The sequence below is a fragment of the Aptenodytes patagonicus genome, chromosome 1 (genome assembly GCF_965638725.1).
Source record: "Aptenodytes patagonicus chromosome 1, bAptPat1.pri.cur, whole genome shotgun sequence".
NCBI classification, from domain to species: Eukaryota; Metazoa; Chordata; class Aves; order Sphenisciformes; family Spheniscidae; genus Aptenodytes; species Aptenodytes patagonicus.
In genome coordinates this window covers 58,462,624-58,486,237 of record NC_134949.1, presented here as the reverse complement: position 1 = coordinate 58,486,237, position 23,614 = coordinate 58,462,624, and the positions used below count along the sequence as shown (strand labels likewise).

The 23,614-nt window shown below is 49.1% G+C and overlaps 1 protein-coding gene across 3 annotated transcripts; it reads right to left on the bottom strand.

Moving 5' to 3' along the window:
• Positions 1–477: 477 nt before the first annotated feature.
• On the bottom strand, positions 478–23,403 carry CSNK1E (casein kinase 1 epsilon). Of its 3 annotated transcripts, none has more exons than XM_076337773.1 (11): positions 23,243–23,403; positions 19,086–19,173; positions 13,003–13,113; positions 12,692–12,840; positions 11,738–11,966; positions 5,084–5,254; positions 3,514–3,662; positions 2,804–2,996; positions 2,561–2,700; positions 2,123–2,188; positions 478–1,574 (listed from the first exon to the last, which is right to left on the bottom strand). In XM_076337773.1, exons 2-10 carry the CDS (start codon positions 19,159–19,161, stop codon positions 2,156–2,158), a joined length of 1,251 nt encoding a protein of 416 aa, XP_076193888.1. In that variant the 5' UTR covers positions 19,162–19,173; positions 23,243–23,403; the 3' UTR covers positions 478–1,574; positions 2,123–2,155. The 3 variants fall into 3 exon arrangements, with proteins under 3 accessions (XP_076193888.1, XP_076193897.1, XP_076193905.1); XM_076337782.1 differs by lacking the exon at positions 23,243–23,403 and adding an exon at positions 21,511–21,539; XM_076337790.1 differs by lacking the exon at positions 5,084–5,254 and having other exon boundaries at positions 23,243–23,401.
• Between the last annotated feature and the right edge of the window lie 211 nt (positions 23,404–23,614).

Here is a 23,614-nt window from a genome sequence, read left to right as displayed (position 1 = left end):
GATGCTGGCGTCACTTTATCATTTTCTACTTTATTACTTCAAATTAACAACCACGATAAAGCTCAAAAAAGTCCAATATTTACACAGGAAAAAAGTACAAAATCCCCCCCCCAAAGTTCTTCAGGTTTTTTTTTGTTTTTTTTAAATTACAAAGTAATAAAAAGTTTTGCTCTTTAATTAAAAAAAAGAGAGAGACAGTAAGAGGGGTAAATAAATTAGGAAAAAAATAGGGAGGAAAAATAAAGTGTTAAATAGAAAGGATAAAAACAAACAAAACAAAGACTAACCCCACCCTCCCCGCCCTGCCAACAACCCATCGGCTCCACACTACAGTGACAGTGTGTCTGCTACAGGCCATAGGTCGCAGTGGTGATCATTGTGTTTCAAAGCCCCAAGTGCCACAAAGCAGCTTGAGTATTCCTAAATTATATTTAAAAACAACTAAAGGGGGGGGGGGGGGGGGGAGGGGAGATGGGTGGGAGAGGGCAGGAAGGGGTTGTGCATGTATGGTGGATCTTACTCAGGGTTGCATGAGGGAAGGAGAGAGCAAGAGCCATCGCTCCGAAAGAACACCAAACTCCAGTTTCTGTGCGCCCCTCTCTTCTCCTCAAGTCCCACACTCTCTCCGCAGAAATTAAAATAAGTTTTAATTAAAAAAAAAAAAAAAAAAAACCGAAACGAAACACACACAGCCAGACGAAAAAAAACCCCGCTGCAGGGATGGGAAGTGGGTTCTCATCTCCCTGTATTTCAGCTCCAGCCTTCCCATCCTCCATGGAACCAGGTGCCTCTCCATAGAGATCTCTCGGCGTGTGAGGACCGCTCCGATCAGGGAAGTATGGCACTTCTCCCGACAGCCGAAAAAAAACCCGCAGAGAAGCCACCCGAGGAAAGGAAGCCCGAGTAGATGATTAGGCTGTTGCCACAATTCCCCTCACAGCTTAAAATTTGTTTAATGCTTGAGAAAATAAATTCTATTATAATAATAAAAATCAGACTTCTACCATCACGTGTGGCTGGAATCTGATACCCTCCTGGCCCACAAGGCTCCTGGAAAAAAACAAAAAACAAAAAGCAAACAAAAACCCAACCCCCCCACCATCCCCTGCCCTCAGAAAAAAAGGAGAGCAAAGTTAAAATTTATATGGCTAGAAACCATATGATTTGAAAATTAAAAAAAAAAATAAACACAAAAAAAAAAAAGCAGGAGAAGATATCCAAGAAGAAGAAGGAAAAAAAAAGAGAGAAACCAAAACCAGGAGCAGAGAGTCAGGAAAGGGAGCTGGGGGTAGCCAGTGGGGACAGCGGTAGGGCTGGGGTGGGGCTGGGGGGGCAGCGGAGGTGTTCCCGCACGGCTCCCGCGTTGTCAGCTTCTCGGAGGTGCTCGCGCTGGGGAACGCAGGCGGCCCTCTCGGAAACGGCTCACACCAGCGCAGGGGCACAGCTCGACTCCTCGTCGTTGGCAAAAAGAAATTCTGTCGGGGGTTTTTTTTTTTTGTTGTTTTTTGTCTTTTTAGTTTTTTGTTTGTTTTTTTGCGTTTTTTGTTTTTTAAAAGAAAAATACAGTGAAGACACTAGAAAGAGAGGGGAAAAAAAAAGAAAAAAAGAGAAAAAGGGAATAGGACATTAGGAGAAAAGGCTCTTCCCAGCACTTCAAATGCCAACTGGAGTGTAACAAATCAAATCAGCCCTTTCTTCTACACTCCTGCCACCCCTCAGAGTTACCTTGTCCAGCTACTGTTGTTTCCTCTACAAGAGGCACTCGCTAGTTATGCAAAGTCTCGCACACTTGATTACGTGCTCAGCACTCTCCTCCCCAACACTATCACACTGCCAGAAAAGCATTCATTAGGAACTAACAAAATGGCTCCCTGGCCCAGCACCTTCTTCACCCTCCCTACCCTCCTGGAGAAGTGGAAGCTACCTTCACACCCAAGATAATCCATCCCCCAAGGTTTTGGCAGCCAACCTTACTCTTCCCTCTGAAGTGAAAAACCATCTCAAAGTAAGGCGAAGGGAAAGGAAATGTACCAATCCCCCACAGCAACATCAAAGCCTTAACCTAATCCCTAATGCCAGCAATTCCCTCCTTGGGGGATCCCAGGCATGAGGACAGGCTCACCTAAGCAAACACTGGTCCAGTGGCAATTGCTCCTCACTTCCCAAGGTGATCAAATGGCACACTTGTCTACAAGAGAAAAAGAAGAATAGGTAAGGGATGGAGAGGAAGGACACCAAGACAGAGAGGCTGCGCGTTTCTTTCAGGATATCCTCCCTCCCAAGAGTTTACTGTTCCACTTCTCCAAACCACTGCGGTCTGGAAGACAACCGGATGAAGGCTTACTCAGAGCAAAGCAGAGCTAAGAGACGGTACTGAGCATGGCCTCCAGAAAACACGTAACTGAAGAGCCAAGGTGTAACCTGGTACCACTCCCCTTGTCACACTGTAGAAGCTTCAGGCACATGTCAGCTCCAGCAGATCAGGTAAAAACTGCTGTGGGGCCCTTAGTCCTTCTGGGACATGCAGGCCAAGGCCACAAACATCGCGGCAGGGACTCACCTGTGATGCTGAAATCCGTGACACTTCTTGCCGCCCTGTGAGGTCAGATGAGGAGACGTTGGCAGGAGCTCCTCGGTGTAACCTCATGCTGACCTTCCGCTCCCTGTCCACTCTTGAGATTGCTCTGGGGGACGTGTTTCCTGTCGGTGCAGAGAAACGCAAGACAAGAACATCAGTCAATCATTTCTGTTTCCAGCCAGTAACAGGGGTGGCACCCTCCCCCAGCTCTCCCACCCCACTCACCGGACTGTTGGATTCGGGAGGTGGGGGTGGAGGCCATGGGCTCAGTGACATTGCGAAGACGGTTGGCAGTGGCTCCAGCAGGCGGGCCAGGGGGCAGCGCTCGCGTGGCTGACCCCCGGAGTTGCCCCATCCTCTCTTCTCGCTCATGCTCTCGCCGCTCCCGATCCATATCCTCAGGGTTCCGGGCTGCTCCCTGAGGAGGACAGAAACCCCCACGCCGCGCACGGCTGTCAGGCAGGAGAGACAGCAGCAGCACCGGACAGAAAACACACACGTGCTCCATCACACCAAGAAAGCAGAGCTCCATCCCCAAAACACATTCTCCCCCCACCATCTTCCACTCCACCCAGAGAGGGCCTCCTTCCCAGTTTCTTCATGGAAGAGAATAAAGCATATGGTACTACAGCTGCTATTGCAATCCACGTCTTTGTCCCACCTCCAAATATAGTTCTCGCCTGAAAAATTATCTCTACCTACCTATAGATCTATTGACACACATGCTCTATCAGACACACTCACTAATACAACAGTAGCTATACCCCCCAGTTTGCACCACCAAACAACTCTGCCTCTTCACTCTACCTGTTCCCCTTTCTCAAATTGCTCACCAGGGGTAAGTACAAATGACAGGCAGTTTCCAACTTTCCTCCCCCATCTCCATGATACAAATCAACCTCTGCCCCTCCAGCCCTCTCCCCACACACACTCACAAATTTAAGCATGTTCCAGTCAAAGACGTAGTCGTAGGAGAAGCCTTGGCGGTGGAAGAGGTTGCGGAAGAGCTGCCGCAGGTACGAGTAGTCAGGTTTGTCGTCAAACCTCAGTGAGCGGCAGAAGTTGAGGTATGTCGAGAACTCAGCTAGGGGGAGCAGAAAACAGTTGGTTGTTGAACACCATCCAACCCCCCTGGTCCCACCACGGAGCCGCCACAGCCTTTCAGCAGCAGTGTGCTGGACCAGGACAGCACAAACACAGAGTTGTGTAACAAAAACAGAGCCTGCCAGTTACAGTGCAGAATAGGTGGAGGTGAGCTTTGGGAAGCTCAGCTCAGACCAGAGGTCCTCCTAGTTCAGTAGCCTGTCTTAAGCAGTGGTCAAAAGTAGACAGCTACAGAGGTGAGAGACCGGGGCAAGCATGTCTGACACTTTCATTGACATTAGCCCAGCTTCTACCTACTTTCAGCTCAGGGAACTTCCTGATCTGGATGTGGTTTCCAAATTTAGCAACCCTCAGTGGATCTTTCTTCCGTATAGTTGTCCAATTTCTCCTTGAACTCCTGTAAGCTTTAAGTATCCACAACATCTTCTGGGAAGTTCTACAGGTCTACTACTGGCTCTGTGAAGAACCACATTGTTTTGTTTTGAAGCTAGCAGGAACCAGCTTTGTTCCTCTTCCAATGCAGTAACTGGGGCCACCAAATAATCAGCTCTCATCCAAACTTCTGGAGGCACAGCGGGCGTGTAGACTTGCATCATCTCCCCAGTGACCTCTTTTCCAAGTTCCAGCGAACTCATTGCTTGTACAGAAATCACTTTGCCTCTGATCACCCTTTTGGCCCTTTCCTGGACCTTTTTCCAGTTCTACTGCATCCCTTCTGAAATAGTGGGATGGACCAGAGCTGCACAGTGCATGCGAGGTGTGAGTGGGCCATGGGTTTATGCACACTGTTTGGGCTTCTATTCTTTCCTAGTAATTCCAAACATCTGATCCACTTTCCTCAGTAGCCACTAAGCACAAAGTCAATGCTTTCACAGAACCGTCTATTGTAACTGCAACAGCTCAGTGGTGAGTGGCACTGGTCAGCTCAGAGCCTACTATTCTGCATATGACATGAGGATCAAGCCTTCTCTCTCCTCTCACATATGTAACTCCACGTTTACGTACAAAGAACTGCATTTGCCACTTCATTGCCTGGTTATTTCTGGGGTTCATCACAGCTGGCCCTCATTCTCATTACCCAGTCAAAACTCAGGATCATCAGCACACCTCACCTCACTGCTCACCCCCCTTCCAGACTGTTTCTGAGGTACTAAAGATCGCTCTCAGCACTCTCTTGCCCTTAGTAACACAAGGCTTGACCCTCCACAAAAACATGTTTCCCACTTCTGAACCAGAACGGTATCACGACCAGTTTCTTATCCTTCTCATCACCGGTGTCAGCAGCACATCCTGGTCTGGGGGTACTGGACATCACCCTTCAGGACTCAAGACTCCGTGGAGTTTCAGCAGGAGAGCAAGCCATGCATCAGACAAGACAGCCATCAAGATCAGAGCACTTACAAGGGTACCCTTTGCAGAGCACCTCAATGGGCGTTGACATCTTTTTCTCGCTGATCCTCTCGTACTTTTGGCGCTTGGTGGCAGCCTTGAGGCCCTGCCAGGGCAGCGAGCCCAGGTTGAAATACATGAGCACGTAGCCCAGGCTCTCCAGGTCATCACGGCGACTTTGTTCTGTGAGAAGAAGTTACAAAGGGGCAAGGAGTGAGCAGCAACCAATCACACGGCTTTGGAGGTGAACATGGAGCAAAAGAAACAACCCCTCTCTCTTCTTTGGTAGATTTCTATGGATAGACAAACTTGTAGAAGACATTCCAGTACAAATTCCTGTGGGGATGTTCATACTGCAAGAGTTAAAAGTGCTCCTCTCCCCATATAGCCCAACCCACTTCATAAATGAATAATTACTCTGACTACCTCCTCATTTAGACAAGCCTTAATTCACACAAGAATTCAACAGCTCAAGAAGTGCTGCAGCAACACTGCCTCTTTGCTCTTCCCAGTCCCAGAGAAAGGGCACCTACACTTCTCCACCCAGAATGATATTTCACCCTGGTCATTAGTCATGACGGAGGTAGTCACGGAAAGACAAAGCTAACAGAGGTTAAGCCCAACACAACCCTTTCAAACACATCTTCTAATTAACCTGCTGATACTCTTTACACAGGGCAGAAACAAGGAACTTAGCGACCCCTTCTTGTGGTAGACGACTTTGTTGATAGTTTAGAGAAGCCTAATACGTAATACTGTACAATGATCTTTCTGGGTTGGCAGCATTTTTCAAGCTGTGGAGGAAAGAGGCATGAATACAGAGGTATACTTTGAACAAGAGGTTCCCCTCCAAATGGGGAATGACCGTGTAACTGGCATCACTACCAACTCTACTCAGAGCAAGGGTTGCCCTTAATATGCCATTGTAAGGGCCCACCTTTAGATGTGTATTTATGAAACAAAAAAATTGTTTCCCAAACAAAAACATTCCACATTGGAACTTGTTCTCTGGCATGGCCAAGCCATTTTAAGTTTCAAGTTAGCTCAAGATGGAGTTGATGCAGAATCTCAGCAACTGAAAAATGTTGACTGGTTAACTTGTGAAACTCCACCCAGCTCCTCCAACATGCTTACAAATGCATCTATAAATTTTGCCAAGAAGCTCTTGCCCTTGTTCCCCTCCCAAATAAAATAAAACAAACACTTTAGAGAAAGTACTTTACATCTTGAGGAGAACAACAACTTACACAGATAACAGACAGGCAAAATATGGCTTGAGGGAGGGCACAGGGGTAGAGAAAAGACTAACAAGATTCATCTATTAGGTTAATTTACTACTACAGCACATTTTGCTGGATTCAGTGCCATGTCCTGGAAGATGCTGCAGATTATGTATTGGTCTGTGGGTTAATTCTCAGTATCAGTTACATGCTACCACCTGCCCCATTCAAAGGCCAGTAGATTATTACAGCTACCCCTTACTCTGCCAGCTGAACTGAACCCTGACAAAGAAGTAGCTGTAGCAGGTCATAGATCTAGACGTCCAGATGTACTGACACAAGCTGTGAGTCACCATGGGCCTTTCTTCCTCCTGCATCTCTCTCATAACCTCCTAGTGTTTTTAAGAACTAGGGGGCTTGGCAAGTTAATATTAGGGGGAAAAACCCCCACTGTGGTTGCAGAAGAAAAGGAGGGTCTCATCACTCCATAACTGAGGAGAGCCTTTGGGTCAAAGCACATAAAATGCCATAAAAACACCACATTCCAAGACAGGAGTAGAGGAGAAAGCAGCCCTGCAGATCCCCAAAGTGTCTTACTTTGAGCATGCAGAAATAACAGCATTTTTTGACCTCACTAACTTACTGCCTCAAGTTGCCCACTTTAAAGGGACTAATACTTCCTAATCTCATCAGGCTGCTGCCAAAGATAACTACATGACTGGCTGGGAGATGCTTAGATGCTATGGAGGCAGAAGGGAAAAGAAACCCACAGTTTTGCATTTGGCCTAAGGTTGGGATACATGTACTCTGAGAGGGCCACGATTACACACCATGCATATCAAATAAATAAAACTAAACAATATTTGATAATGACCTACATCCTGAGAGAGGAGGCGTATGGAAATGGAGTCAGAATGCACATCCAGGGCCTGAAAGCACAGGAGACAAGGGTAACCTCAATCCTGCAATTTGCCAGCCCTTGACTTATCCATGCTGTAGCTTTAAAACCTGTAACTGTGGGTTCCCTGTCTAGAGTGTGGTGGTGCCCCTCAGAGGAGTAGGGAAAGGCAGGGCAGGAACCAGAGAAACCTACTGAACAAGCAAATCAGCCTTTTAGGAATAAATCGTGATCTTGCCTCCAAAATCTTGCTTGAACTCCACACTGCTTAGGGCAGGCTGGACCACACACCTCCACTTGCGTGGAGCACAGCAGCTTTAAGCACAGGCACCAACCCCATCCAGAACAGGAGATGTCCTGCGAACGTATGCCTAGGTACAGTCCTAGTGATTTGGGGAACTAGAGACTTGAGGTTAGGAAGCCTGAAGTCAGTGGGGGATGCTACAAGCCCTTACTGGAGGCAAAGAAAGGGGTTACAAAACCAAACTGGGCAGCTCACTAGTATCCATTACATGCATGCAAACACGTCTTAACTGTGCCTTAACACAGCAATATGATCAAGGAAAAACAACTGCAAGCACAACACCTAATTATTAAAATGCTGAATGATAATGTCTGATTGCGTTGCATCCTCGATGTCCAATGTCTCAGGTACATGTGGTCATTGTAGCCCACTGAAACAATTTCAGTGAGATTCAAATCTATGACGAGCCCGAAGCACCACTATGATGGGTCACAGTTGTCAAGATACCTCAAAACATCGTAGCTGTCTTTCACCTGTAACCCTAACTACAAGATCCTGAATTAAAACCTTGGATGATGGTGAAGAACAACAGTTCCTACATCCCATTTCTTTGTTTCATCTTCAGTTACTATTACACATCTCCAAATTTTTTAAGTTGTTTTTTTTTTTTGCCTAGCCTCATATACCAACATCCTCAGGATACTAGATAACATTAGACAGCAAAAGTGGAGTAATTAGAGTTAGGGGGGAAAAAAAAGTTCACCTCTACACACCAAAGAAACATTATTTAATATCACTATGTTCCACCTTTAGAAGCTTGACAATCATTGACTAACTCTCACAGCATCCCTGGGACACAGGGGAAAAAAAAAAAAAACCAACCACCTTACTTTACAGTTTGAAAAGAGAAAGAGAAAGAGAAACACAAATGATGTGAATGCACGCACAGAGCAAGTCAGTCCAGAAGTAGGATTACAGTCATGACCTGTGACACCACATCACACTTCCTCCCTCCATTTCATTTCAGCTTCTCAGCTCTCCTACAATACATGGGGGACTGCTACTTTAATAAGACACTCATCCTTTCCTCCCTCACTCACAAACCCCCTTCCAATAGAAAACACGAGGTCGCCTTCCCACACAACCCAGCATCACCTCTCAAACCCAACCCACTCTGCAAGCAATCTCCTGCCAGTTCCCTCCCACTCCCAGGGAGGTTCCCAGCCAGCCCACACCCTCACTCCCTTCCCAAAGCAGGGTCCTCAGAAGGAGCTGAGTCAGGGGTGAGTAGCAGGACAGAGAGTTACCTGCAGAAGACATGCTTGGGCAAAGACGGGAGATTGAGGACTGGTTGCCTTGGACATAAGGTTCATGACAATACTTGTTTCTTTGCAGCCTAAAGTGCCTCCTGGTCCCCCAGGACAATGCTTCCCTCCACCCCGATCCTATCCAAAGTGATGCTGTTCCCATGCAGGACTCCCTAGAAATCAGCTGTCTTCACTGGAGCCAGCCCAGCTGCAAGCAGTCTTAACCAAGCAATGTTTTCCCAACTACATACTTGGATCTGATTTTGCACATGCTGGGACTACACTTCCCCTTTCTCTCCCCACTGCATGGCAACAGCCTTTAAAACCACACAAAAATCTGGAACGGGTGACAGAGGGCAGGATGAGCAGAAGAACTTTTATGATCTGCACAGCCCATGCTGATGCCACCTAGGACACACGTTTGGGAAGGAACTGCCCCCCGCCCCCAGCCTCCTGTTATCCAGACAGAGCCCACCAGGCTTCTTCCAAGACTGTCTCTTGGGCACCCCTGGGCATCTATTTCAGACTTTACAAGCTCCAGAGGGTGCAAGGGACTCTCATCCCCAGAGCATGTGAAAATTGACTGGAATGCGTGAACCAAAGCCTGCACAGTCCAATGACTCCCCCAACAGCAAGTCTCCAGCTGTGGAAACCCTCCCCAATCTCGCCTCCTACTTTTTCGCCCAGTCACTGGGAAAAGAATGCGTTTCCTCCAGACATCGGAATGCCCAACCCTTAGCTTGCACATTCAAATAAAGGCATTTATTCATTTGCTATTCCCGTCACACGAATACCCCAGCACCTGGTTCCTTCCCTCTCCCTAAACTGCATTAATGTAACATTAAGACAGAGAATTTAGTCCCTGAAAAGTCAAAAAATTCAGAGCGACAGTTCCCATGGCAATGCTGCTAACTCACAAACATGTCTGTCATACACCCTGTGGCAAGGTCTTGAGAAACAGGAACTCCAGCTGCAACCCTGACACCTCCATCCCCTTTCCTCCGGGCAAGTCATGTAACCTTTATGCCATTCAGGTGAACTATCTGCAACGTGGAGATAATACACCCGAGACCTGTTGCACAGAGTAACTCACACCCAGACTTCCCCGAAGCAAAGGGCATGAAGAGAGCAATGGTTGTGCTCAGACCGATGGCATATGCAATTTGCCCTTGGATTAGCATTCAGACATTGCTTGTTCATCCTGATACGCAAGCCAAGCACCAGTAGTAAAAGGCTAAGTTGGGGTGGGATGAATAACAAAGCCCTTCCAAAAAAAAACCAAAACAAAACAAAAAAAAAAAAAACCACCAACCCCACAACCAGACATTTACCCTCTCGTGATCAGTTCAGACAGAGCAGGCACACAAAAGAATCGACAGACATAGTAGTGAGAATTATTTTGTGCATGTCTCCGTGTGGCAGTTACCATGGCTGTGGAAATCTTGACTGAGAATTCAATGGAGAGTCAGTTATATATAAGCAGGTCAAGCCAAAATACAGAAGACCAACTCGGAAAGCTCTACGAGAACTATTTTTACTACGTGGAAGAGGTCAGGAGATCACAGCCCACTCTCAACACACAACACTCCCCATTTCGATATAAATAAAGCATTTTCAGTCTACCATTATACAGTATTAACCAAGGAAGACAATGGGAAACTGCTTTATTTTCTGCAGGTCAAGTCTTGACTCCAGATTTCTGAGACGCCATCTGCAAGAGGGGAGAATGGGAAGCTTTCCCTAGGAAGAATGAGGACATGAAATCCTGTTGAAGCTGTTAGTTTAAAAGGTTTGAGTTCCTTGCTCTGATTTTCAAATTCCCAGCTTATACATTTCAGAATAAGGTCTCCCAGATAAAAACTGAGCTGCGAGCACAGGAGCTACTTTCCTGGGTCCGCAGGCAGGGCAGCTTCAGTGTTTCTGCTCTTCGGATTTGCCAACCAGTAGCAGAACTGAGTCAGCCTGCTCAGAACAGACCCTACAGTAAATAAGAAACTCTCACACTGTGGACTAAGTTTAGCCCAAGCAGGGGAAAAAGGTCACACACCAGAGAGAAGTATCTGGTCAGGGAACGGAAGAGAAAACTGCAAGGTTTTCACCTCTGTTCCTCACAGAAACCAGGTGTTATGCATCAGGGGCTCATTCCCAGGACAAGAGTTTGGGTGACTTCAGGAGGTTTAAGTACGGCGGGTACTAACCTGTACAAGGCTTTTACAAAACCTGGGATGATGGCCATCACCAGTGTAAGACCTGGCTGAACTCTCAGCACTCTTTCCCCGCCTAGTTTTATCCCCACAGTACTAGCCATAGACACTAAGGGCAGAGCTCTACCTCCCTAAAGCTGCCTCAGTCTCTCTCAGTGGTGAACAGGGCAGTGTGGTTCACAGACACACACTTATTTTGAAGGCCCGTGACAGCCAATCCTCAATCACAAAACCTGGATGTCCAGGCAGCAGGAAGCCTCCCCTCATTTCAGCTTCTTGTATGTTTCCAGCACACGGCTGTCCCCGTCCTCAATGGTGGGTAACAGGAGTATCACCATATTGCAGTGGGCCTGTATCCTCCAGCTCTGACAGCTACAGAATAATCACTGATGAAGGCACTCAGGAGTCAACAAGAGAGGTTTCAATTGCACGTATCCCCAAAGGCTCAGTGCCTGCAAACATCTCCTTTACATATCTAATCAGCCTGCAAAAATTGTGCAAGGCAGAGTTAGTAGCAGTAAAGTCAGGGAGGTCACAGCCTTGCTGCTGAAATAGGGCCCCACTGTAACAGGGCCCCACTGTATTAAGCAGCACACAAACACATACCAGTAGACAATTCAGGAGCTCACAGCGCCGCAAAAGGCAGGGAGGTAACACAGGCGTAACAGCAAAGCTATTACGCACCATCTCAACACAGGTCAGCAGCGGAACCAGGCACAGAACCCAACCCCCTCCTTCTGGGGACACACTACGTCCCCTGGAAAGTCCCACCAAGGGGCAACAGCAGGCTCACCGATTCCCAGGTGGGTGTTGATAGAGGCATAACGGGCTGTGCCAGTCAGATTCTTGTTTTCCCGGTAAGGGATGTGCTGGTGGGTCCGGGCATCTCGGTACTTCTTGGCCAAACCAAAATCAATGATGTATACTAGGTTGCCTTTTTTGCCGAGGCCCATAAGGAAGTTGTCTGGCTTCACATCCCGGTGGATGAAGTTCTTGGAATGAATGTACTCAATACGGCTGATCTGGAGGGGGGGAATAAATAAGTAAATAGTGAGACAAGCGAGAAGGTAACTTATACCATAACTGCATCTGTTTAAAAAAAAAAAAGTACCCTGTCCAGGACACTGGCCTGTCAAAGCAGGGAAAGGGACATTTTGCAGAGAGTATCAGAGATGACAGCCAGGGAAAAATACACCCTCTGGAGGCAGAAGGATCTGGAGACGAAGAATGGAGATGGAATTCAACCCTGTACCCCAGCCCAGTCCTCCATCTGGGAAGGTCACCATTAGCACCACAAGGAAGGATGGGAAGCAAGTTTGTATGGACTAAAACTTTGAGCATCAGCATTGACACAAGTCAACTTTCAAACTTAGCCAGGCTGGGAAAGGAGCCTTAAGAGTCTTAAACCCAGGGCACAAGCAGTTGAGTCAAGATAGGTATCGATGCCAGTCGTTCATCACACAGGCAAAAGCATCTATGCACGCAACGCTAATACAGGGTGAGCAGCAGGGGAAAGAAGGAGGGATGGAGATCAAGAAAAGCCAGCAGTGCCTAGGTTCCAGGCCCCCAGCTTCATCAAGAAATAGAAACCTGGCAGCCACTTGCTGCTAAATGAAAAAAGCCTGGGATATAGCAGTTCTTGAGCAGAGGGGATGGAAGGGGGGAGGGGGGGAAAAAAAAAAAAAAAGAGGAAAAAAAAAAGGCATAGAAAAGGAGAGCAGGCACAAATGCTTCAGAGGAAACTCACCATCTGGTCTGCCAGGAGCAGAACTGTCTTGAGACTAAATTTGCGGGAACAGAAGTTGAAGAGATCTTCCAGGCTGGGCCCCAAGAGCTCCATCACCATCACATTATAGTCCCCCTCTGCTCCACACCACTTAATGGAGGGGATACCCACTGGGGAAAGAGAAAGATTAAGCCCACAGAACAGAGGAAAACTGCTGCATCCCCTGCTGAGAAGATCATATGTAACACCAAATCATTTCCTTTCTCAGGCCCTCCAGAATAATTTCCTTCTTCAACCACTCCCCCCGCCCCATCCTTTCTTCCCCATCTCACCTCCTCCCTGCATCATCTTGTAGAACTTGCTTTCAATGTGGAGCTGGGGATGTTTGGTTTTGACACATTCCAGTTTGATGGCCACCTCTTCACCAGTCGCAATATTGGCTCCTGCATAGAAATGAGGGTGAAATGAAGATTGTGCAAGCTTCCACTGAAGCTAAACACTTTTAACAAGGCCTGTACAGATGCCAAAACCTTAAGATTTGCCCTGAAATTTATTCTCTGTGACAGAAATGAGATTTGGCCACTTCAACTTCATACAGAGTTTCCAGCACTGCCATTTGCAAAGGCAAGCCCAGAGGAAGGCACATGAATAGGAAACCAGCTCTGATCCTGCAGCCAGGCTAGAACAGCCCCACAATGTGTTAACTGCCTTGTTATCTCAAAAAGTGCCAGACTTTGGGAGGTCAACAGTACCTAAACTGAGTGGAAGTTTTAGCTGTCCCTGATCATATACCTAGCCCTGAACCCAAGCCAGCCCCCCAGGTAGTGATATGGAGTACCTCTTCCCAAGCAAAATTACTGGTTACCTCAGGTACATCATTTCAACAGAGCCAATTAGTTCAGGAGGAGACATTGCTAACATTCCCAGCTACCTCTGGTTTATCCACAGCCCTGACCTGCTCAATACAGACAATTCCCAATCTCCAGCTTCTCCCTCTCCTGAGGGCTTTAACAATACCTTTATCTTTTGCCAACACAGAAACATTTGCTATATCCTAAATTAGAAGCGTGAAGAAATAAACTGTATCCAGTACAGAATTAAACTACTCAGATGCCTTTGTTGAAGGTATTGCTAGATAGCTTGCGATGACACAAAACTACCACCCCAACACGCTTCTTTCTGAAAAGAACTGAGCTGCCAGCCACGAAAACCAGCACTCTGGTCCCAAAGTGCACTGTCAAAGGAAGAACAGGCTGGTCTTTCTCTCGTACTAGCTGAGAGGATTCCAGATGTTTCACATCATCCTAAAATGGAAAGAATGAAGATCTGTACACAGGTCACGGGAATGACACTCAAGACTTGCTTCTCTCTCCCCCCCTCCCATGCCTGCCTCACACACAGACAAGCTCTTCCTCGTATCCGGAACTATTAAAAGTTGCACTCAAACACAAATCAGAGAGCGGCTCTGATCATGAGCAGCTTATGAACACTGTCATAAAATAAACTACTCCAGAACGTGCATGCCAAACATGAGCAGGAGTCAAAGGCGATGTTTTGTAGATATCCCATAGCTAGTTTTGGTGGGTCTGGCTAATTTGTGCCTCCTGATCCCTGTGATAAGGCTTTCAGAGTCCACAAGGACAGCTGCAGATAGCTCTCTCCATCCATCCTCTTTCACACACCGTCTCCAGAGCCAGGAACCAAAGAGAAAAAGGAAATGTTCACACAACTGGATCCCATCTTCCCCTGGATCCTAAGGAGATCCATCTCCTATTGAAGAGTTCTGGCTTGTACACAAAGTTAGCCAAGAGCTGCCTGCTAGCAAAACGACGTCATCTAGATACTACAGCGTCAGGTCGAGACAGACAAGCTGCTAGGAACTTGTAAGAGAGGAACAAAAACGATCAGGCCTAGAGGGATTGATTTACTAAGAAAGATTAAAAGAGCTAAATATGTAACATAGACAAGAGATACAACTAAGAAGGGTGGGGAGGAAGAATGGGACATGACAACAGTCTGCAAATATTTGAAGGCTGTAAACACTAAGGAGGGAGAGGAATTATTTAGGGTGCTCTGAGGGAGGGGAAGGAGGAGCAACGGGATTAATTTAATAAGGGTTTTTAGTCAAGAGCCAGGAAAAGGAAAAGAGAAAAAGCCATCCTGAGAGCTAAAGCTATTTGTCCAATGGTTACTTTTGGAAAGATGCTGACATTTTCCACTTAAAAACTGCTGGGCAGCAAAGCAAGTCTGTACATTCCCTTCACTCCACCACAGGACCCTTCTTACAAGCATCAGGAGTGCAAGGAGGAAAAGAGCAGGAAAAGGGGCTCAGATCACAGTAAGAACATGGCCCTGGACTAGTATCTACCTTTTATACTAGTGTTCAATCACTGGCCCTCATTCAGTATGGAAACACCCAGGACATCCAAATAGATAAGACTGCTTCCTTCCCTTCTCTCTTTCCCCTGCCTTTGTGAAGACTTTCCTCCAAATGCTCTGCAGCAGCTCCCTTGTCCGTTCCCTAGGGGGAATTTTTCCCTCTCCTAGTCCATCTGCTGACACACAAGCAATGATAAGTCTTGCTGACTTTTGGCAGCAGTAGCATTAGCATTTCGAATGAACCCTACTCCCCGAAGTTGAACAGTGGAAAGAAGAATGAGTTCTCATCTCCACATTACCCTGTGTGTTTAGGAAGATGACTATGCATCCACCTACTAGGCTGTCTGCAGGTGGGGAGTGTTATCTGTGAGCATGTAAAGCAGGAAAAGGGAAAGGAGGGGTAAGCATCAAGAAAACTTAAGATTCTGCAAAATGTGAATATGCCATTCAAATGATCAACATGGCCTTCAGCCCCACACTCTCCATAGGCCAAACACAGGTGTTAGTCTTTTAGAAAAAGAAGAAACAACCCTGTGGCCTGGAACAGCAAAAGTAGGACCAACTGGACCTAACGAGGAGCTATTCTTTGCTGAGGGGGTCACCGACTGAATAATTTAGGCTCACCCCCTCCCCAAACCCCCATGTCTTCACATTGCTCCCTCTACCATTTTTTGGCTAGAGATCTATACCCAGACTGAGACAACCACAAGCGAGGAGGGAATTCAAGGGCAGGAGTCTCTCTGATCCTTTGTTCCATGCTTTAACCACCATATTTTTTAAAGATAAAAGTACAAAAGCAACAGTTCTCCGCTCCCTCTCCAGGCTAGAAAGCACCATGTTTCAGACAAACACAGCAGAGCCCGCCTAGCTTCAGCCACTCAAGAGACGTATGTAGGATTGGGGATAATTCCTAACATCCACCCCCAGTCTCGCTCCGCTGTGGGGGCTGCACAAATTCAACTCATTCATCACAAGCTGTTTGAAATGGGGCCCCGGGGACAGAGGATGTCACTGGCTAAACAGGATCTTTTCGGAGTGAAAGCCTTGCTGCATGTCTGATACGATAAACACCGCCCTCCCTGCACATCAGGCAAGCCAACAGGCGCGTCACCCCGCTCTCCCACTGCCCGCTCCCCTCTCGCCAGCTTGGTGCGGGAAGAATGGAGGGCTGGGAACAGATGGAAGAAGTCAGATAGGACGAGAGAGAGTTAACAGGCCAGGAAACAAAGGGAAGGCACTCCCCTCCCAGCAAGGGAGGAGCCTGCCACCAGGAACTGTCCCCAGCCAGCTCAGGTCCCAGCATGCTTTGTCTGCCCCACTGTCCCCAGCTCCTCTCCACTGCCAACTTCCCCTCCAGCGCATCCCAGCCCCAACGATTCCTACCACGTCCAGCAACCCTGCCCTGCCTCTTGGCCAACACCTCTGACAAAGCACCTCTCCTCCGACAGCCCAAAAGTCTCGGCAATTCCTCTGCAAACTGGGTTTTGCTCTTCTGAGTGAGCATTTTTAGAGGCAAACGAGGTAGCCAAGGCCCAGGGCAGCTGGATCTCATTTCCCACCCTGCTGAGCCAACGCTGGGGGAATCCCCCCATAGCACATCTATCCCCCAAGGTAGAGCACGGAAGCAAGGGATTGTGCTTTAAGCCCCAGCCAAGGATTAACAGGAGTCCATCCTGTGTGTGCCCATGTGGAAATTCAAGTTTCCTTCTGCCAGAAAACCCACAAGCAAATCCCGAAGAGCACAGCATGCAGCACCCATTGGTTACAGAGTGGGTGAAGGCACTAACATCCTGAGAGGGAGAAGCTGGGAACAAACCATACAGCCCATGCTCGCCTTCAGAGACAGGGCTTGTCTGTCTCTGCTCCGTCTCCACACCATTATCAGGAGAGAGAACTGCGAGGTGAATCTGGTGCAGGAGAGAAGTCCTCGTGAATGAATCCCTCTCTCTGCAGAACAGACCGTGAGAGGATAGCACGAGCACAAGCGTCCTCCAGACACACCATCAGAGACTACATGCCTGATCCCTCCAGGCTGGGGAGTCACCCAGGCTCCAAGAAGTCTCGCTATCACTGCTTCAAAACATGCTGGCTTGCACCTCAATGAACATCACATGGGCTTTGATACTGCGTTCAAGTAACTTGGTTGAACTTGGCAGTTGGAGGCATCCCACTGTGCTCACCACATTAGGGCACTGGGGCTTCCTCTGCCTCTCATGTTGTTTGGTTACGGGCAAGGTGGGCACAACCCCTTCACTAGAGCCCGTGTTTTCTATGCACCCTTTGCACAGGTGGATGACCTGTTATGTGATGCAGAAGCCATTCCATTCAGCACCTCCTTTCTTTCTCCACACGCTTCCCAGATGTTTTGCAACATCCTGACAACTTCTACTGTCCTAGAGAGGGTCTGGAAGGCTTCAAGCCCTAGCATAGGTGGAAAATGCTGTGTCCAGGCTATCACCCCTCAATCCCTAGCACCTGGGAATTGAAAGCACTGTCACCCAAGACACTAACTGGCTGGAGGGCTACAGAGGAGTGACATACAGGATTAGGCTGCAATGAAGGCAGCACATGGTGGAATTGAGATCCCAGATCCCCCATTTACCATCTTTGTTTGTGCTCTGGATAAAGGTGGCAACAGAGCCTGTTACTGATGATTCCCACAGGATACTTAATCAAAGGCTGCCAACACCAATCGAGAGAGAATAATAAAGCAAGAGGGAACTGGAGATAAAAGCCAGAGGTAGAAAACAGAAGGTGATTTACAAACACAGGGAAAAGTAATCTGAACTAGAGGTATTCAACGAAAGGAACTCAGGGAGGAATGGGAAGATGTTGCAGAACCTAGAAGAGATTTCCTACAACACAGCTGACAGTGCGCTAAGGCTAATTCTGCAACCCAATACAGTGTTGGTGAAGGAGACCCAAAGCAGTCCATGCAGAGGCATCACATTACAGATCACTCAAGGGTAGCCCTTTGCTGCCCAGCACTGGAAACGCCACACCTCGAACGCTGTGTAGGCTCCAAGTTGCTCAGCAGATGGACAAGCTGGGAAAAACTGAAGAGGCAGCAAGAGTGAGGAGTGGTGGATAGACTGGGAAGCAAAATACAACTCAACTGAGCAAATTAAAAGTCAAGGACCATATGATGACCATTTCTAAGTACCCAAAGGGTGTAAACACCAAGAAGGGAGAGGGCAATCATTCTGCTGGCCTGCAGGACTACAACTAAACAGGTAGTGGTGAGAACTAGACAACAGGTAAAGCCACACCAGCTCTCATGGAGGGATCAATCAGGCTACTGGATAGTCTCGCCACTCCAGCCCCACGTGGTTTGAGCCAATAAAAACATCAGCAGGCAAAGCATCAGGAAACATATCTACACATCAGCATGCTGGCTTGGAAGAACCTCTCCCCAAGTGACCTGCCGTGGTAACAGGAAACACAGTGTCTCATGGGCTCTCTCCATTGAGCTCCCAGCTCAGGTCATTCTAGACATTAACTCTAAATCCCATTATAGATCTAACAGATCCGGGCCCCAGGACTTTAACCAGGCCTGACCTGTTTTACACCTCCTGGTCTCAGACCTCTCTCTCACAGGTGCTGGACCACCTCTTCCACTACCAATCTTCCCAAAACTTTATTCATCCTATCCTGAAGGAACAGCCATCTCCTCCCTTTCCACCACCCACTCTTTACAGAGTTTATACCCCCACACACCCAAGCTCAAGAAGAGGAAGCAAGAGAGCTGGAGTAGGGTGTATGACAAATATGCCCTGAATAGTCCAAATCTAAATCAGTCTGATCAAACACCACCGTCTCTCCAATACCTGTGAGGCAAAGCTGACCTCATCCCACTTTCTTTGCCATCAGAGGACTGGCAGCAACTAGCAGTATTCCTTGAAGCTCTTTTTCTCTCCACCACCTCCAACCTTACATGGTGCCCACAAATATCAAGAGGCAAGAAAAACAACCCCAAAACAATGACACAATTGAGAAAAACAACCTTGCAGGTGGAAGGACAGAGACTCAGACTTACCTAGGTAAATGTCTCCAAACGAACCACTGCCAATCTTTCTGCCCAGCCGGTATTTGTTCCCCACTCGAAGCTCCATGGTTCAGTCGTGCTGAGAAAAGAAGCACAGAAAGAGCAGCGTCAGAGCAGAAACAGGAAATGAATCACGTAAGGCTACAGAAGAGACCTCACCACTTCACCCAGAGGCTGGGTACAGTTTTTAATCTTGAAATACCTCACTTGCTACACAGCCTCTATCACCTCTCCTGATCTCCTGGATGTCCAGGGACAGCTGGAAACGCTGCAGGAACATGACCCTTTCAAGCGTGTTTTCCATGTTCCCATTATGGGAATGAAGGAGGATTGAATCTCTTCCCCACCATTTTGTTCAGAGACTGGGAGGGGGCAGGAAATCCCTCCTAAGAAGGTTTCAGTGGGTGATCACTTCATACTACTGTGAAGAGAGATGGTACTGCTCCTTGTAACCTACAGTACCTGGCACCAGGACAGTGGTAACCTTGTGAGACACCAGAAGGGACAGGCATAATAAACCCTATGAGAAGGAGCGCTCTCTGGCCCAGCCCTAGACAAGCACCTCAGTGGCGGTGAAGCACAAGACCCAAGGGCTGCGAGAGACAGACAGACTGCCAGAAGCAAGCGACTCCATCGCCCCTAGGCAGGGGCCAGCACAGGGGACAGGGAGGAGACATCTCACTGAACTGAACCCTGCGAGGCACGCACTGACTAGGAACGCCATTTGCTTATCTCCACGCACTTCTGCTGATGGGATCACAGCCTCCTTCGGTCTACCTGAGCCTCTCCGTCTCTGTTGCCTACCCAGATGTGCCAGCTGTTCTTAGCAGCTCGGGCCTTTCCTCATCCGTTTACCTGAGGTGATTAGCTAACCCTTTGACCTGCTATACCCCATCGACATACACAGGCTTAGCCTACTCACCTTCCACAGAAAACCAACTAGGTGGAAGGACCACAGCCACAGAGTTTGTTCGCCCTGCCAACCTCAACTTCTGCTGCAAACACCTCGGCCAAACACAGTTCCAGCAGTGCCCCTCTTAACAGCCCCTTTTCCCTCGCCCCTTCCATGGCCACCAACTTATTCTAAGAACCGCGGTTCTTCCCAAGACAGCCAACACGGCTCCTTTTAGAGGGATTTGCCACACTCCTAATTTATGCAATGCCACATTATTAGCGTACAAAATGCAGACACAGAGCCTGTTGGGGACAGGAAAGGTGAGGAATGATTCATGTTTTCACAAGTAGGTGAGAGGAACTTTCCCTTGCTGGAGCTCAGTGGGAAGGAAGCATCACTGAAGGAAAGAAAGGAGGAATGGCCTTGTGAGACACAAGCACAAAAAAAAAAAATAATCCCAGCTACAGGATTCTGGGCATACTATAAACCCAGAGCTGCTTCTTCTGCCCCAGGAGATGGGATTACAGAAAGAGGAATGGACGGGCTGCAGAGACGTACAGGGAAATAATCCTATCAAGGCATTCAGGGGACATTGTGAACCCTGAAAGCAGAGCTCCAGTCACCAGAAACCACACACAAAACACTTAGAGGTGGAGTCCCCTCACCTAGTATTTACTTATGCATGTAGGTTTCTATGCGTCTAAAGTCTACAAAACCCTGTGGCTATTTCTGACTTTCTTACTACAAGGAATGTAGGCAGAGCCTTGAGAACTGAACCAGGAGGCAGGCGTACCTGGGTGAGGGCGCAGCAAACAGACATGATTTTTATCCGCTGCCTGCTGCTCTGTATAACCACATTAACATACATCTGACTTGCTTACACTCCTACTCCAATAAACGATCAAAGGTCTACGTCCTCGGGAACCCGTCATACCACCATCAGGAAGACAGCTCTCGAACCTCCTTCCTTCATGGCCGTGTTTGCCCAGGCCTGTTAACCCTGAGCGCTTCCACTCAAGTCCAACTCCCAGCCGTGACAAGTACAGCCGAGCAAGCTGCAGAGGCCAGGCAATAGGTCCCAGCAGGGTTCCCTCCACAGCAGGGCACAGCGGTTACTGCTCTGCAACACCAGTCCCAAGCCTAAATTTGGTTCCACCCTTCTGGGACAGGCAGGAGCCAGGTTAAGAAGGGTTTCTCACACAACTAGGCAGCAGCCCTTCTAGCTGATTAAGCAACAGGCTCCAAAGGGGAATCTAAAAAATGCTCTGGGGCGAGGGGGTGGAAGCGGCAAGCAGGATAATGGAGTGAAAAATCATGGTCTCGCACAGCTGTCATTTTGCCTTATGTCTCCCCCAACACACACACACAAGCGTGCTTAGAAAACCTGGGTGGAGGATAGCCAGAGAGCAACAGCCTGGATTCATGGTAAGGGGAGCAGGCAGGACACACACATCCCACCCCCCAACAACTGCTCCAGGAGTCCAAACATCTACCACATTTGCTTCTACTTCACACACGTACCCTCACCATCTACAGCTTCCGCCCTTATCATCTGATCTTCAGGTCTACTATTACAAGAAGAAGAAAGAAAATTTTGCATATAAAATTTATATTATTATATATGAAATTTATATTGCTCTATATGTAGTATTTATACGTGTAAAATTTTAAAAGCCATCCCTCCCTCCCGCCCCCCCAGCAGGCTTAACCCCCCCTGCCCTGCCCTGCCACCCTTCCTGCACTCTCCAGCGTTCCCAGGGGCTGCAGGGCAATCATTTAGTTAAACCATTTAGTTTTCCATAAGGGATTAACACACATACAACCTCAAAGCAAGTGTGTGCTCTGCATGAGCGTTTGCATACGTGAATATCCAACATTACACAGACACCTACAATATACTACACAGCCTCAAAAAAAAAAAAATTACTATCCAGCCGCCAGCGCTGCTTCCCCACACACACCATTTTGCACCAATCCCCTTTTATATAATATAAAATTCCCACATACAGGCACAAAGGCCATTATATAAACCCACGATAGAGTTGATCTCGCTCCGCTATGCCAGCACCGATGGTGACCGAAGACGCAGAGACCATCGGGGGGCAATGGGGGGGGGGCGACAGGAGGGCCACCTCAGCCCCACCTGAGGGGGTCGGGAGTGAGAAGATGCCCTGGCTAGCAAAGGCCACGCAAAACCAAACCCACGGCTCCATAATGGAGGCTGCCGAGCCCAGCACCGCTCCGGCTTTCAGTGGAAGTGTAGGGAGCGGGGGCTGCTTTGCCCAGAGACCATAAAGGCTTTACATGGCTTTTTGTGTCTGTGTGTGTGTGTGTGAGAATAAAGAGGCTGGCAAAACAATAATTTGAACTGGTTTAAAAATGGGAAGGAAAAAGAGAAAAATTACATTTTGATTGAAATGCAAAACATCAAAACCCCCCCCAGACCCTTTCACACTTACAAGAAAGAAGAGCAGCAAATAAAGACGGGGGGAGAGAAACCCCAAGTACAGAGCATTTGGACTACATCTGAGAAAGAAATAGCCACAACAGGAAAACAGGGGGGAACAAAAAAAAAAAAACCACGTCCCTTACACCCCCACCCCCTACAGGCAAAACACTACGCGAAGACAGCCTTACCCGGGCTGTTATTTTTCCGGGTAGGTAACAAAAAGCAGCCACCCCCGGGAACGGCGCTGAACTTCTCCTCGTCCGTCCCCCCCTTTCCCGGCCGCGGACCCCCGCCCCTACCGCCCCCACCCCGCACAAAAGGAAACACCGAACCCCCACGCACCCCCAAACGCAGACCCCCCCCGAAACAGGTGATGAGAGGAGCTGGAGAAGGAGACAAGGAGCATCAGCGAGCCGGAGGGGTGGGGGGGTTAAATTACCCAGGGGGCGGCCCCCCACGGGGACCCTCGCAGCCCCCCGCCGAGAACGGCACGACACCCCCTCCCCGTTCGCCCCGGCCCCGCCGGCAGGCAGGGCCCCAGCAGGGGGAGAAGGGGGAGAAGGGGAAGAGGGGGGAGGCGCCCCCCCCCCCCCAAATCCGCCGCCGCCGGAGGGGGCGACCCCCTCCCCGCGCCCCCACAAAGGGGCTTTTGTGCCCCGCTGCCCCCCCCGGCCCGGCGCATCGCGCCCTGCCCTCCCCTCCCCCGCCCCCTCCCCCTCCCTCCGCGCACACAAAGAGCCGGAGGGGCCGCCTTTCCCCCGGGGTTTGCGCCCCAAGATGGAGGCGGGCGCCCCCCATACCCACCCTGGCGGGAAGGGGACCGTGTGGGGCTGCTGCTCCGCCGGCTGTCAGGGGGCCAGGCGGCCGCGGCGGGAAGGATGACGGAGGATTGGGGAGGGCTGGTGGCGGCCGTGCCCGGCGCGTCCCTCCTTCGCTCGGCTCGGCTCGGCTCAGCGCGGCGCGGCGCTGCCTGCCGCCTCCCGCCCGCTCGCCGTCCCCTCCAGCCGGCGTGTGCTCGGCACAGCCCGGCGCTCACCCAGTTTCCATTGAGCCCCGGAGCCAAACCCACTGATGTCACCCAGCGCAGCCCCAGCCCTCCTCCTCCTCCTCCGCCCGCCGTTAAAGGCGCAACCGCCTGCCGCCCTTCCCGCCGCCCTCCCGCCCGGCGTCCCCCCT